Source organism: Palaemon carinicauda, chromosome 13 (assembly GCF_036898095.1).
Source record: "Palaemon carinicauda isolate YSFRI2023 chromosome 13, ASM3689809v2, whole genome shotgun sequence".
NCBI classification, from domain to species: Eukaryota; Metazoa; Arthropoda; class Malacostraca; order Decapoda; family Palaemonidae; genus Palaemon; species Palaemon carinicauda.
In genome coordinates, this window is record NC_090737.1 from 83,778,445 (window position 1) to 83,793,444 (window position 15,000).

The 15,000-nt window shown below is 31.3% G+C and overlaps 1 protein-coding gene across 1 annotated transcript in view; it reads right to left on the reverse strand.

Moving 5' to 3' along the window:
• Nucleotides 1-15,000, reverse strand: part of LOC137651682 (glycoprotein-N-acetylgalactosamine 3-beta-galactosyltransferase 1-like) — a 26,580-nt gene that overhangs the window by 4,801 nt on the left and 6,779 nt on the right. The window contains exons 3-9 of the mRNA XM_068384903.1: nt 14,788-14,949; nt 13,758-13,899; nt 13,301-13,419; nt 11,994-12,104; nt 10,361-10,509; nt 8,736-8,909; nt 7,658-7,663 (exon numbers count right to left, since the gene is read on the reverse strand). Of these exons, the coding sequence (XP_068241004.1) occupies nt 7,658-7,663; nt 8,736-8,909; nt 10,361-10,509; nt 11,994-12,104; nt 13,301-13,419; nt 13,758-13,899; nt 14,788-14,949 (863 nt within the window). The remainder of the gene's footprint in view (nt 1-7,657; nt 7,664-8,735; nt 8,910-10,360; nt 10,510-11,993; nt 12,105-13,300; nt 13,420-13,757; nt 13,900-14,787; nt 14,950-15,000) is intronic.

Sequence of the window (15,000 nt, forward strand, 5' to 3'; positions counted from 1 at the left end):
CTCAGTCTAACTATTTAGCCTAAACTGTAATGTAACCTGCAGTTATGAAATGAAGTGTTACTAAATCCTAATTTGAACCAGTGTTTATTTTCGTATTAAAAAACTGTACTTTTTTATTTTCCCGATTTAGCAAAGGTGAGTATGGATTGAGTTGTATAGTAAGTGATTATGTAATCTGTGCAGCGAATCTATTGCTTGATACCGGTTTATATGCATTAGATAAAGAATTTATAAGACTTGTATATATCATTTAAATTTTCAATGCAATTATATTTTTGCAAGCCATCAATTTCATTTCATCTTGAATAATTGTGTATAAATCTGTTACAACCTCGATTCTGGTCATTCAAACTCAAAACTATTTAAGTCGTAGACCGAAAAGTATAAGTTGGGGCATTTTAGCTAAAGGGTTTTAGTGATTAACTTTCTAAACTTGTAAAACAGAAACCTAAGTGTATACACTATATGTGTATTGTTTATATCGTAGGCCACTTATTTCCTTGCATCTTGTGATCAGCAGTAATTACTAATTATAAGTGGGGGATAGGAAAATGGAAGCAAGAACGGAGACAAAGCATAATGATAATAAGTAAGCATAGCTAATGGGAGAAGGAAAGTTGCAAAGACTCTTAATTATCTAACCCAAGCCCCCAACCCCAACCGCACCCCCCACCACCACCCCCTCCATTCCCACCCCAAGGGAAAAGTGATATGACGGCAGATCCGTAATGAAGAAGATTAGTTTCTTGGTAAATAGGAACAAGAAAAAAAAGCAATAGAAGCTGTAGAATTTAGAAATAATATCTCACATACGGAAAATTAAAAACCTTAAAATATCATTATCTTATGAATAAAATGATTAGAAAACTTTCTAAAAGCTCAATCCTCTACACAAAGAATTGTAGCTTCGATTTCTTCATCGTCAATGTATCGTAAACTTTTCATTTGCAAACGCTTACAAGATGAGCTACACAGGGATATACTTGAAAAGAATTGAGGGTGAACAATATTGCTTGGTTGGCACTTGAATAGTGAATATATGGGAATTTGAGTGCTTCGTAAACTTTTGTACAAGACTAAGAGGCAGACCGAATGAAATCGCTGATAAATTAGATGGAAATTGATATGGGTAAATAGAACGAAGGTGACTCCCCCCCCCCTCTCTCTCTCTCTCTCTCTCTCTCTCTCTCTCTCTCTCTCTCTCTCTCTCTCTCTCTCTCTCTCTCTCTCGTATAATTTTGAATCTCCATCCCCTAAATCAATCTCGCTGGAGGAGCCATCTATTTGTCTTTAATATCTAATCTATAGCTATCGCCACGGAGGTTAAAATATTATTAGTACAGGGAATTTTGTGAATTGGCTGATCTTTCCTTTATAAAAGTAGAACTGAAAAAATGCTGATCGGAAAAAAAAAGTTCATGTATTTTATATTCATCCTTCAATAATTTCGAGTTTATGCTTTAAGACTTGAATTGTTCAGTTTGTTTCATTACATCTTTTCTTATTTCTATCATCAGACTTTAAAGTTGCATCTTACGAAAGTGTTCTTTGCAAATGTCATGTTGTAAATTAATCAAAAACTCTTGAGTGATAATCAATTGTCATGTCCTTCATCTTTTCAAGATGATGCTTTGTTGAGGCAGGTGGAAGAAGGTTCTTTCGATTTTCCAGGAAAGTTTAAAATAATTTTATCTATCCAAAGGCAATTCGATTTTCCAGAGTAAAATTCTTCGAATGATTCTTTTTCTATTCTGGGATCGATTGGATTTTCATTTAGAAAACTTCACAATAGTTTTGTTTTATCTTGATACTTTGGATTTTTCTGAGGGAAGTTTAACAATTGATTTGTCTGTTGTAAGACACTGGTCTCGTGCGAAGATAATTCCTAACTGGTTTATGTATAAAAAGACTGTTTCGATATTCATATTTAAAACTCTAAGATTTTTTTTTTCTGTTCACAAATTCCATCTTTTGGAACACTAAAAACATGATGTGATTTGAATGCGTATATTTTATGAAAACTAAATTTATTTCTATTCCGAGAGCCTTGGATTTTTTTCTGTGGTAAATACTAATATTTCGTTGTTTATTCTCGAACTATTTATTCATTAGTATATATGCTGGGACATATTGTTCACCTAAGCTTCTGAATTAGACTATAAATTCTCTTTATACTTACTTCTAGTTTTTTTATTGTTTTGCTTTATTACACATGCGTTAAATGGGGATCACCGCACGTTGTAAGTTCAGTAAAATCTTAACGGCAATGATTCCATGACCTTGCTTTGCTCTTTTAGTCGCATTTTGCCATTTGTCATTTGTACCAGACTGTGAAAGAGTGCTACAGGTGTTAGTGATTTCCTTTTTTCCAGGGTAGAGACATTACCTTGACGATTCACCTTCCTCTTCTGTCCAGTTCTGGGATTAGTTTTAAACGGGAAATCCTCTGTGACAGTTTAACCAGATATTCCTTTATGCGCACATTCTAATAATAACCATAAAAATAAAACTAGATTAACAAGCTTAACAATATAACAAGACTAGCTAAGTATAGATCTCATCCATTAATTAACAACAGAGATAAGCTGAGAGAGATGAGAAGGTATAAACTTTTCGTGAAAGGTGTCTCCTTCATGTATGTTTCGCTACAATATTGTGTCCTTGTATTAAAAAGTAGATACTAGTCAGTATTTTATGTGAATTATTCTAAATAGAATCGTTATAATGAAATATTGCTAAAGGAAGTTAAAATCATGCGAGGATGATAAAGTGAGAAAGTTATTCATATATATAATCATATCTCTCTCTCTCTCTCTCTCTCTCTCTCTCTCTCTCTCTCTCTCTCTCTCTCTCTCTCTCTCAAACACACACACACACACACACACACGAATAGGCAGGCTTTACAAGCGGAAATTCAAAAACAGATCATATCCATGAAATAAACCAGCTAATGGAAAAATCAACAAATTATGACAAACCTCCATGTATGGTATTTATAGGTTATGAGAAAGCTTTTGATTCTGTCAAAATTACACCAGTAACTAAAACTCTTCAAAGACAAGTAATAGATAAAGCTTATATTAGAACATTGAAAGATACCCGTAAGGAAAGTACAGCAATGCTAAAATTACAGAAAGACAATGGAAACGGTCTGATTAAGAAAGAATTTTAGAAAGAAAACCCTTATCGCTCCTGAATTATTCACAGAGCGCCTAAGAAACCTTTCAAGAATTTAAATTGGGAAAATGTAGAAATTAACATTAATGGGGAATACCCTAACTTAGGATTTGCATGTACCTCTCTTTCTATTCGGCCTAGAATTAACTATGTAACTGTTTTATATAATACCGAGAGTAAACTTATTGGAAGGTAATGTTTCAGACTTCCTGTGTCTCTCTTTTCGTGAATTTTTATAATAAAGTTTTTCCAAGCTGCAGTTTAAAGCATTATGGCCGATGTTTTGTATAAATTTCAATACGGGTTACAATTGAATTCTCTATCTTTTGATAAATAAACTATATTGCTACCTTCTGTTTTTTTCCCCGTTTTTCAGTGCCCTTTAAAGGTATCTTCACTTATCTTTCTGTCATTTTTTTATACCGTCTTAGGGGTTTCATTATTGCTATTGACAAAATTATTTCTAACTATTTTATAGCATTGTATAATGGTCTTCAGCAAATTTTATCACTTTATTTCTTCTGTTGATAATATTTGTATTTCTATCCTTTAAAGAAGAAATGTCTGCTTATGCCCTATTTCCAGACCTCTTTGCATCAATTTGATGCTTCTTCCTATATTTAGTGTTTCTTTAACTTTGGTATGATTTGGTTAATGGATATCTTACGAGTTTTTTTTTCTTTAGGTTTTGGATAATTTTTCTAATCCTATTCCATCCCTTTTTTCTTATTTGACTCTCATTTGCTACTTTTTCTTCACCATTTTTTTTCTGATAGTTTCCCATGATCTTGTTTAGGAACTTTTCCACCTTACTCTTTTACTGATTCTAATATAAATTCTGCTTTGCTAAGCTAATGTAATATAATAAACACACAATATAATAATATAAGTGTGTTTATTTGATTTCTTAAAATTATTCTTTTTTTTTATTTAATTAGATATAGACCATTCTATCAGGGTTTGCCTTTAATCATTGTTTTCTGTGAGAATAAAATCTATTTCATTTATGGTGTCTCCATTTATGGTGCTGCATGACAATTTTCTATGCTCATTTTTATAGAAAAACAAGTTTTCATGATTTTATGAGTGTTTCTTTCACAAAATTCTACAAACATGTATCTTTTGTTATATCTTGTGTTTACTCCAAATTTACGTTCTGCCTTTCAACCTTATTTTTATTTAACCTACTTAAGCAGCGAAATCCCATAAAATTCAATAAAAAATTGAGTTTTAGGTTTTTTTTTCCCCAAAGAAATCTCCGAATGTAAAAAAAAAAAAAAAAAAAAAAAAAAAAAAAAAAAAAAAAAACCTATCTGGGGTGATGTAGTGCATGTTTGAGTTATCTGAAGAGTGTGCTTCTCGTTTACTTTGATAATTAATCCTTCAATTCTATCACTATGACTAAAAAAATATTCCACATTACCGGCGACATTTTTATCTAAAAGAAACCTATGCCATTTTCTCTGTTCCTATTATGTACTCTGAAGCAAAATATTTAACGTTCTTTAAGAAAAAAAAAAAAGAAAAAAAAATGCCAGTCTTTCAAATCTTACTTACTGCTATAAATTTAAACTTTATTAATTTATTTTTTTATAATATATAATGATCTTCCTTAGACCTTGTAAGTGAAAGATTCAGTTTTCAGATATAGACTGATTTAGTCCAGAGATTTCCACAATATCCTGCAGTGGGAGGTATTCACCTGCCACCTTTATGGGTGGGAACACCTAAGCGTGGTGGAAAGGTTTGTGTATCGAACTGATCACACAGCTCTACTAGTTAGGGCCAACGACACTTTGTTTATTTTTTTTTTTTGAGCGATAAGACAAAATCCTGTCACCATCCCCAATCGATATGGACAGATTGGTGATGAAAATGGGCCTAACCCCAGACAGGCATTACAAAAAAACGCTCCTTATCACTTCTAAGCAAACTTTATTGTATAAAAAAATGAATGTATACAAATATTTATAATTTTTCTTGCTATTTTATAAGTAATTTAGTAGCAAAATGTGGTCACTACGTAGTTTTACTTTCTAGCAAGGAGGTGACCAGCTTGAGTAAAGAGGCAGAAGTTTTGATTCGTTTCCAAAATATACAGAAGTATTATAAATGAAAGGTACCTCCCTGAGGGGTCAGATTGTGAAATAATTGCAACTTTTACTTTCATTACTATCTCTAATAAAGTTTTTGTATTACTGAGTTTACTGAGAAATAAGATCATTTGCTAGACATATTGAGTACAGTATACATTAGAAAAAAATTACAATATTTCAATAATGGCTTATGGCTATAAACGCGGGTAAAGCAATAGGAACAAAAACTTTAAAGTGCAAACCAAAACATGTTATGATTTTTCGGTGCAAACAACTTTGAAATTTAAAACATTTATTGAGCCAAATTTTTAACAATATGGAATAAGTAGCGCTTCTGAAGCTTTCTGTCCTATCAGGCTTTATTTGCCTTCATTAGTAATAGAGCCAAAAAGGAAATTATATTACTTGTAATTTTATGCACCCAAATAAATTTTTGGGTGCATAAAATCACATGTAATATTTTCTTTTTTCCTCACTTTCACTCGACTAATTTTAATATCAGTTATGAATCACTACTATGATTTATAACCAAAGTAACTTTTATGTAGTGATAATTATATCAATAATCGATAATAAATATTACACAATATATGAATCAACGACTGGAAATTAAAGAGCAGAAGATCTCATGAAATATGAACAGGATTAATGCTACCAGCTGAAGGACATCTCTAAAATAAAATAAATAAATAAATAAATGGAAATAAAAGATAAAAAAAAACCCTATACCAGCAACTGGAACGCAAACGCAAATGGAACCAAGAAGAAAATTTATAACCTAAACCATGCAGACAACATTGGGTTGGCAAATGGGGCCCTCATTAGTTACCAACAAATAAGCATATGGTTGCTAAAAATGCGAATGGAAGATATAACCATCACTCGAGGGGAATATTGAATACAATTTCTACTTGTGAACTCAAGCTTCCAACGATGTGTTCTATGTTTACCAAGTCAAAAAAAAAAAAAAAAAAATTACTTGCAAGTATGGTATGATTACTCCATCATAGTATCGAGAAATCCTACGCTACTTCTCAGGTAGCCTTATGGGAAAAAAAATGCCTTCATGAAAATAAAAAAATAAAAGGAAAATTAATATAACAATCACCAATGAACCAATTATTTGTCTCTTGTTGGTGTTAAAGCTACTGGCAGTAATTACCAGTGAAAAGTTTTACACACTTGAAGGAATCAAATCATCGCCAAATACCAAAAAGAACAGTGAGAGAAATGCAGAGGTAGAAATGTCCACCGCTAATAGACAAAATAGTAATTAAGAATAGCAACATAATGAAATCCTACCTGAGCATGGCATGTTTAGTGTGGAAGAAAATAATGGCAGATGGAATTCCTGCAGGTATAATATGCATAAGAAAGCATGGAAAATGTTTTCAGGATTTCAATGTACAAAAAAAAAAAAAAAAAAAAAAAAAAAAAAAAAAAAAAAAAAAAAAAAAAACATACAAGTTCTGAAAAGCTGCTAGAAGAGATCAATATAAGAAGAGGAAACTTCCAGGAAAATGAAACAGTAGTCGTCATTTCCATGAGAAGATTACTGGAGAATGAGGAAACTAGGTACCAACTGAAAAAAAAGACAGAATAATTGACCCTCTGGTGTTCAATTTTGACATGAAGCCAACAGGGAAAGTTGCTAAAGAAATCAAAAATATTGATTCGTGCTGAAAGGATCTTGGCACTAGACAGTAAAATATAGTTTAAAACAAGGTTTGGTATAATAATCGTAGAGATAGTCAATATAACAAATATTGATGGGTTACAACTGTCAAATGGAAATTTAACTGAGGATACTGGAAAAAAAAAAGTAGGAAACAAATATCCAAATAGTATACAAAGACAAAACATCGTAGAGATAGTCAGTATAACAAGTATTGATGGGTGACCACTGTCAAATGGAAATTTCGCTGAGGATACTGGAACAAAAAAAGTAGGAAACAAATATCCAAATAGTATACAAAGACAAAACAACCAAGAACATTATATAAAAATGACATAAAAACTTTAATACTTCATACAACAAAGTAAACTAATTACCAGTAATGAAACATAACCTTGGTTATACAAGGTGGGAGTAACCTGAGTAATATGAGTGAATTATAATCAACGAACAAGATCTTATCCAATAATTCAGACACTACAAAGAACAATAGATGAAGTTAACATCTCTTAAAGTGTAAGCAATGTGCAATAAAATATAAGACCATAACCCACGTGGCCCTTTTATGCCACACAATAGCTTAAGACCCGTATCAAAGGAGACCCGTTAGAGTGGCTAATGTCCTTCACTGGAGTCTATGTCGGAACAAAAGCTTAAAAGTAGAGAAGGAAAAAAGCAGGGAAAATTATCGCTGGGACTAAATACTCACGACAAACTGAGGGATAAAGGTATATTAGACAGATATAACGGGGTGACATGGCAAAGAGCTAATTTTAGTTCTTGAATGTTGAATTATCGTAAGATGAAAGAATGAGAGTGGAGAGATACGGAAAAAAAATAAATTAATAGATATTTACAAATTCAGGTGAGAAGGCTATAGGATATGCAACAAAACGTAGTGCCCATTATCATCTGAAAACTAGTGATAATACCAAAATCATTAAAAAAAATGACAGATTTCTATACAAAATAGTGCTATAACTCTGAAGATCACGCTGCTTAGAAAAGCACCCATGTTGTGAAAAGGAAGTGATCGCTAAGGGAACAGGATACATCACAGAACAGATGCTATGAACTACCAATCTGCATAACCCAATATAGACATACACAAAAAATTATGATAGCATAAACGTTTTGTTTTCTATCTTAGCCATCCCGGATGTAGATGTTATTTTTGTTGATTATTATTATAATAAATCTGTTATCCTAAAAGATAAAATTAAAAATGAATATCATGATGGTTTTGTTCACTAGTTTGTTTGTTTGTTAATAAGATTCCCAAGAAATCTATGTAATTCTTACTGTTCGAGGGTTGGATTAAGAGAAGTAAGCTCTGTAATGTTAGAATGCTGTTGTAGTTAATATCATATCTTATTATACCAATTGAATATAACAATTGTTTAAAAAAATCAGATTTGTATTGTTTTAAACAAATTTATGATCTCTTTGACACAAAAGTAGTTATTCTTCTAATCCGGAGCTTTCATGTCCATTCATTTTTTATTCTTCCAATCTTTCCAGGCCCTGAAACAGAGATATTCGACGTCTTTATTACGCAATATATTTATTTTCCTGTGGATAAAGAATTTTCAGGCTTCAGTTTCCCATAAACTAATAATAATAATAATAATAATAATAATAATAATAATGATAATAATAATAATAATAATAATAATAATAATAATAATAATAATAATAATAATAATTGGAAAAACTATTGTGCTACAAATTAACATCGATAAATCTTATCACTGATATCTACAGGTAGTTGATGCATTGTCCCTCACCTTTTCAGGAATGGCCTCAATATCCGGTGGGTATGGTGCTACAGGAGGACCTTTAAATCTCCCATCGACACCAAAAATCTGGAGTTTGTAGATGAAAAACTCAAGTGTGTATAGGAGTGAGTAGTCCTTCAAGGAATGGAAAGATACAGCAGTCTCTGATAAGCTTTTAATTCCCTGAAACCAAAAAAAATCTATATAAATGCCTATTTTGATATTCGATTATTACCTCCGCAAACGAAGTTGGAAGGAGGTTATGGTTTCGTCCCTCTTTGTTCGTTTGTTCGTTTGTTTGTGAACAACTTCCTGGGCACAAGTTTGCCGTTAAAGTAGTGATACTTTGAGGGAAAAATTGATATGATGAGACGTGCAAGTTATTCAATTTTGAAAGCCACAGGTTGAAGGTCTATGTCAAGGTCAATATCGAGCAAAGGGTCGACAGAATTAACACCAATTTATCACATGATCATCACCCACACCCCAAATACACTTACTGTTTGAATTATTCAGGCAAAGGCAAGCTGTTTTTTTTTTTTTTTTTTTTAAATAGGATACTGTGGTGGTGGTCTGCACTCTCAGAGTGTTTTTCTGGTTACCTTAGGTGTACAAACATGCCCAAAGAATTTTTGTCAATAATTTGATAAGTAATTTTTCACAGAAAAATACATGTTATTTTTACTGGCATCTTGGATTCCATGAGAGTTGGTCACTAAACATAAGATATTGAGGAGAAAAATATTTTAATTTTTTTCATATAAACTGATTCAAGTTTCATACAAATATCTTTAATCACTGATGAGGAGACCAGCATGAAGGATTTTTTCATAGAAATATGAATCCAAGATCTAAAGCATTTAATGAAACACAATGAGTCTTGCTGCCTCTAAATGTTGAAGAAAACATTAGACTTATTAAAAAAAAAAAAAAAAAAAAAAAAAAAAAAAAAAAAAAAAAAAAAAAATTTAAAATCATGATAAAAAGAATAATACCTAACAACATAGTAGTTGGAATGATTTATGTAAAAGCAAGCTGACATAACAGTTGTTGATCTTGGGGGAAAGACTTTTTGAAGGCGATGTCACGTGGAAATTACAAGTGTGATTTGCTGGAAAATCTAATTGTATTCAGATGCCATTACTCATTCAAGGTGGTACACTTAAACTTTATTTTTTTTTTCTTTAGAAATCAAAGTCAGCATGGTCTCATGCTTATCTAAGTATTGGAATAGTATCTGAAGGCTCAAAATGTAACTTCCTGACGTAGGTGAACAATGATCTAGAAGTTTATGGACTATATGAGTTCGACTACGGAGAGACTATATATATATATATATATATATATATATATATATATATATATATATAGTATATATATATATATATATATATATATATATATATATATATATATATATATATATATATATATAAGTTTGAGGCCCTGAATACATATATGTATATTTTGTACCATAGAAAGCGTTTTCATAAGAAATAAGCATGGTTAAAATTATTGTTGTCAATACATTCAGATCTACTTATCATGTTAATGCAAGTTCTTGCAAACAACCCCCAAACGAAAAAAAATTCATATTGTAATGGTTGGAGGAAAATATTTTTCTTAAAACTTACCTTCCCATATTTGTAATACATGGTGTTTGGGTACCATTTCTGCCATATTCCTTTAATGTAATCCTGTGGAGGATTTTGGAAGAATCGATGTCTTCCCATTTCATCTCTTGTATCACCCAAAAGTATACCGGAATTCGTCATACACTTACCTGGAATAAGTAGGTTATATGAGTCATTTACATATATATGTGTAAGTCTAACCGGGAAACGTGTTGTTTATGCATAATGAGAAATTCAGTAATGTCAGGGTATGAAAGTCGAAGAGTGAATTGGGAGGTGACCAAAGTGAAGCGATGATGAAGTGATAATCAGATTTGAAAGCAGCTGTATTGAAGGGGAAAAAATAGTAAATCATGGTCACGGAAAAATAAAATAAAGAATAATCGCAGGAGGACATGAATGAGAAAATCATCTTGAAGGATATTAGGACAGAAATAATACCGATATGGTTTCGCTAATATCTCCATTTAGTTAATTTCTATACCAATGGCCGTTGTACCTTATAAACTTATGAACTTTGAAAAATAAAGAGGCAGAATCTTCAAGACTTATTTTTCCAAGAAAAAACCAATGTTTATTAACAATGTATGAGAAAAAATTCAAGGTACTTCATTGTTAATGTTAAATCTATAATCTCATTTGCTTTATTGAAAGACAAGAATGGAAGTGCTTTGGGTATTCTTCAAGGAGTCATTTTCTGAAGAAAACTCTTAGATTTTATGTACATATTTGATATCACATCTCTCTCTCTCTCTCTCTCTCTCTCTCTCTCTCTCTCTCTCTCTCTCTCTCTCTCTCTCTCTCTCTCTCTCTCTCTCTCTCACATTAATGCAAAAATCTGCTGGAATAACTAACAATGAAAGTATTAGAAACACGTCATGCATAGAAAAAATTTATGTGAGAACTATAAAAAATGTTAAGGAAATATTACTTAATTCAAAAAGGTAAATCAGGAACAACTTGGCTATATATATATATATATATATATATATATATATATATATATATATATATATATATATATATATATATATATATATATATATATATATATATATATATATATATTATATATATATATATATATATATATGTGTGCTATTTGAATATGGTGTAAAAAATGATGTCCATTCAAATTTAAGGTTATATTTTGAGGTATAATCAAGTTAAAACATTACCGAGTTACCATGAACACCTGAAATCATCACTTATATGTTTGTTCATAAATTGTGCTAAATTTAGGAATGGGAGAAGCTCAACATACTAAGGTGTCTTCTAATGTCCATGACTTTTATTTGTCTTTTACTTTCCCTGCAAATAGATAGAATATTTTTTTTAAAAGGATACACTTGTATATACAGATTATATTGGTAAAAAAAATAACGGTGGAGCCGGGAACTCCTGAAGCAGGGCAGTTATATAAATTTCAACTTCTTTATGAATATGCAAACGGTATAGACAGCCCATTCTTTTGAAGCTTCAGGAAGTATTGTCATGCTCTTGCTAGTTTCATATGAATGAGGAGTAGGAAAACACAATGAATATGTTTGCTTAAAATCAAACCTCAATGACTACTCTGAAACTTATTGTAATACCCAAGAAAATATGCACATAAGAATAAGAGAGTTCTTACCTAATATCACGTCTTCTGGGCCGAGGGGACTCTTCTCACAGAGTGATTCATTGTTGTATGTTAAATTGCCATATATCATCAGAGCCCTCTTGCTTAAAACATAACCACTACCTACATAAAAGGAATGGAATGTCAATTAGTGGAAAACGATAAGAGACGTAAAACATCAAAATGAAGATATTCTATTTTGTTTTTTCCAATACTTTCTAGCACCAAAAAAGAGATTGAGTGAGAACATAACATAGTTTGTCCAATGATTCCTTGTAGAGAGAAAAACTGTTGGAATTATTGAAGATATGGTTACCTAAATTTCTTTTGTTTCGATACGTAATGACGCCCGTGAATGTAGACTGATTTTTTATTCTGATCCAGGAAAAAGGAGAAGTATTTTGAATGTTTCATTGACTTATTATCATATTGATTTTTGTTTTCTATTAGGGTGTATTGTTTAATATTTCCTTGATCTGGTTATGAATGTTAGAATTGGTTAATTAAAACTTATTTTACTTTATAGTGTTCGTAAGCGTCTTTATCTTACTTTTATTTTGCAGGCTTCACTTTATCCATTGAAATTTTTTGCCCTTCTTCCCTCATTTATTGACGGATGTCTTTTCCCTTCTATGTTTTAAAGCTGACATTGATTGATGGAGTTGGTAGATTGTGATAGATTAAAAAATTTTTTACGTGTATAGAAAGTGTTGGGCGGTTTTTGTCGACATCATCCATATTAATCTTCAAGCAGAAGACTGTATAAATTTGTAATCAGATCCCTTTTTTTTATTAGTTTTATAACTAATAAATCTACTCTTCATGATCACGATTTCAAATGTCATGTCCACGAGATAAGCTGTTAAGATAAGGTGAAGGGAGACTTTGTGTTGCAGAAACCATATTTGAGCAGAAAAGAAGGACGGATGTCTGTTATATCTCAATATACTCTATATATAGCCAGACACTTCTTTATTATATAGACTAGGTTTGTGTGTGTTAATAATTTGAATGTTATTTCTAATTCGGTTGTGAAATTTTCTCGTTTTTTTAATAGTTTTAGTTTTAGGTCCATTGTAGGTTTATTAAGCATATTTTCATGAAATATAGTTTGTTTACATTTAGAGACTAGTTCTCGAGAAAAAGGCATGTGTGTATTACGGATAATTTGTCAGTATGGAAGATTCAAGGGTGTGGTGATTTTGTTTCTAAAAATGCAGAGATGACCAAACCATTAGAAATAATAGCAAAATAACAATTTCACATTTGACAAGGCACTTTGAACATATAGAGATTTAAGATTTTTTTTTTCTCCTTACCTCCAGCCAAGTAACTTCTTGTTATATCACCCTTAACAAGTGCACGTTCGCCTAATGCAATAGGAAATTCCGGATCATAGGATGTCAATATATATCTCAGGTTTTCCACAACAACGTATCTTGAAATGAAATTATTAATTGGAATAAGTTTATTTTATTTTAGACATAAAAACCTATTTCGAACATAATTATTATCTGTTGAGAACTGTTTGAATTGGTACACTTTATAGCTGAAAATGAGACCATTTAAATTATACAAACTGATATAATGCTTTTCCTATTCGTTTTCCCTAAAACAAAGTTTAGCAAAATGTCATCGTTTCCAATTGTTTCTCATGAATTAGAAAGAATATTATTCTGTCCATAAAATGGTAAATTAACCTAGGTTCCTATAACATTTTATTTATCTATAATTTTTGGTTTCCTTAACTCTCATGTTCCTTTCAAATGAACTTACGTATCATCATCAGCTTTATAAAACCAGTGAAATTCATTCAGGTAATGATCATACAAGTATTTTAGTGCTTCTCGAGTCTTTCCCCACAGAAATTTTCTTCCTTCTTGGACGCCATTCAACTTCACTGATTCTAAGTCCATATCTGCGAAGAGGAAAGCTCCCAGTTATAAGTGTGTAATATGAATTATTATTATTATTATTATTATTATTATTATTATTATTATTATTATTATTATTATTACAAAGATGGTTTACTCGGCTACTAAGTTTGTGTTCAAAGTTTTTATTGAACTGACAATAAGGACTATATAGTACCGAGTAATTGAATTTCTTGAGAGAAAATTAATAAGAAAGGCGATTTTTATCAACTAAAATATACTTATTTTAACACACAATATTTCAAAAAATGTTTATTAGATTGTAATGAGCACCATGAATTAAAATAGTGAAATTGGTTACGATATATTTTTGAAAAACATTTTAGTCAACATCCTTGTCACAAGTTAACTTTGTATAGTTTCCTGCAAGAAACTAGTTTCTCATAAAAATGAATTAGGTTGATGGTGTCAAACATTCTCTATCTCGTCTGTCTGTCTCTCTCTCTCTCTCTCTCTCTCTCTCTCTCTCTCTCTCTCTCTCTCTCTCTCTCTCTCTCTCTTGAAGCCTGTTTGAATTAAAAGTATCCAGGAATTTCCATTCTTTATTTATTTTTTTTATATGTCGTCAAAATTGATTGAGCTAGAATAAAAAAATTCACCAAATTGGAAAAAAGGATTGTTAGTATGTGTGAGAGAGAGAGAGAGAGAGAGAGAGAGAGAGAGAGAGAGAGAGAGAGAGAGAGAGAGAGAGAGAGAGAGAGAGAGAGAGAGAGAGAGAGAGAGAGAACATTGGAAACCTAACTTTTCAAATCCTTCAAGATTTCCTTATTTTCTATCTTCACGCTCGGGTCTTTCGTATTTGGTAGACTAAATTTTTATCTAGTTTGATCCTAATTGAGATTTCAAATACAAACAAACTAATGCTTACTCACCAATTCTGTCACTGAAGATGACAAGTTTATCGCATCGCTTACCCCAAGTAAACTTGACGGCAAGAGTCCGTTTTCTTGCCTTTCCAGTGGTCATGAACCAGCATAAGATAGAAGTTCGATTTACCTTTTTCACTAGACCTTCACCAAACGTGGTCGTAATACCTGCGATATAAGTAATATCTCAACCCTTTTCCTCAAACTCAAATTTTATTA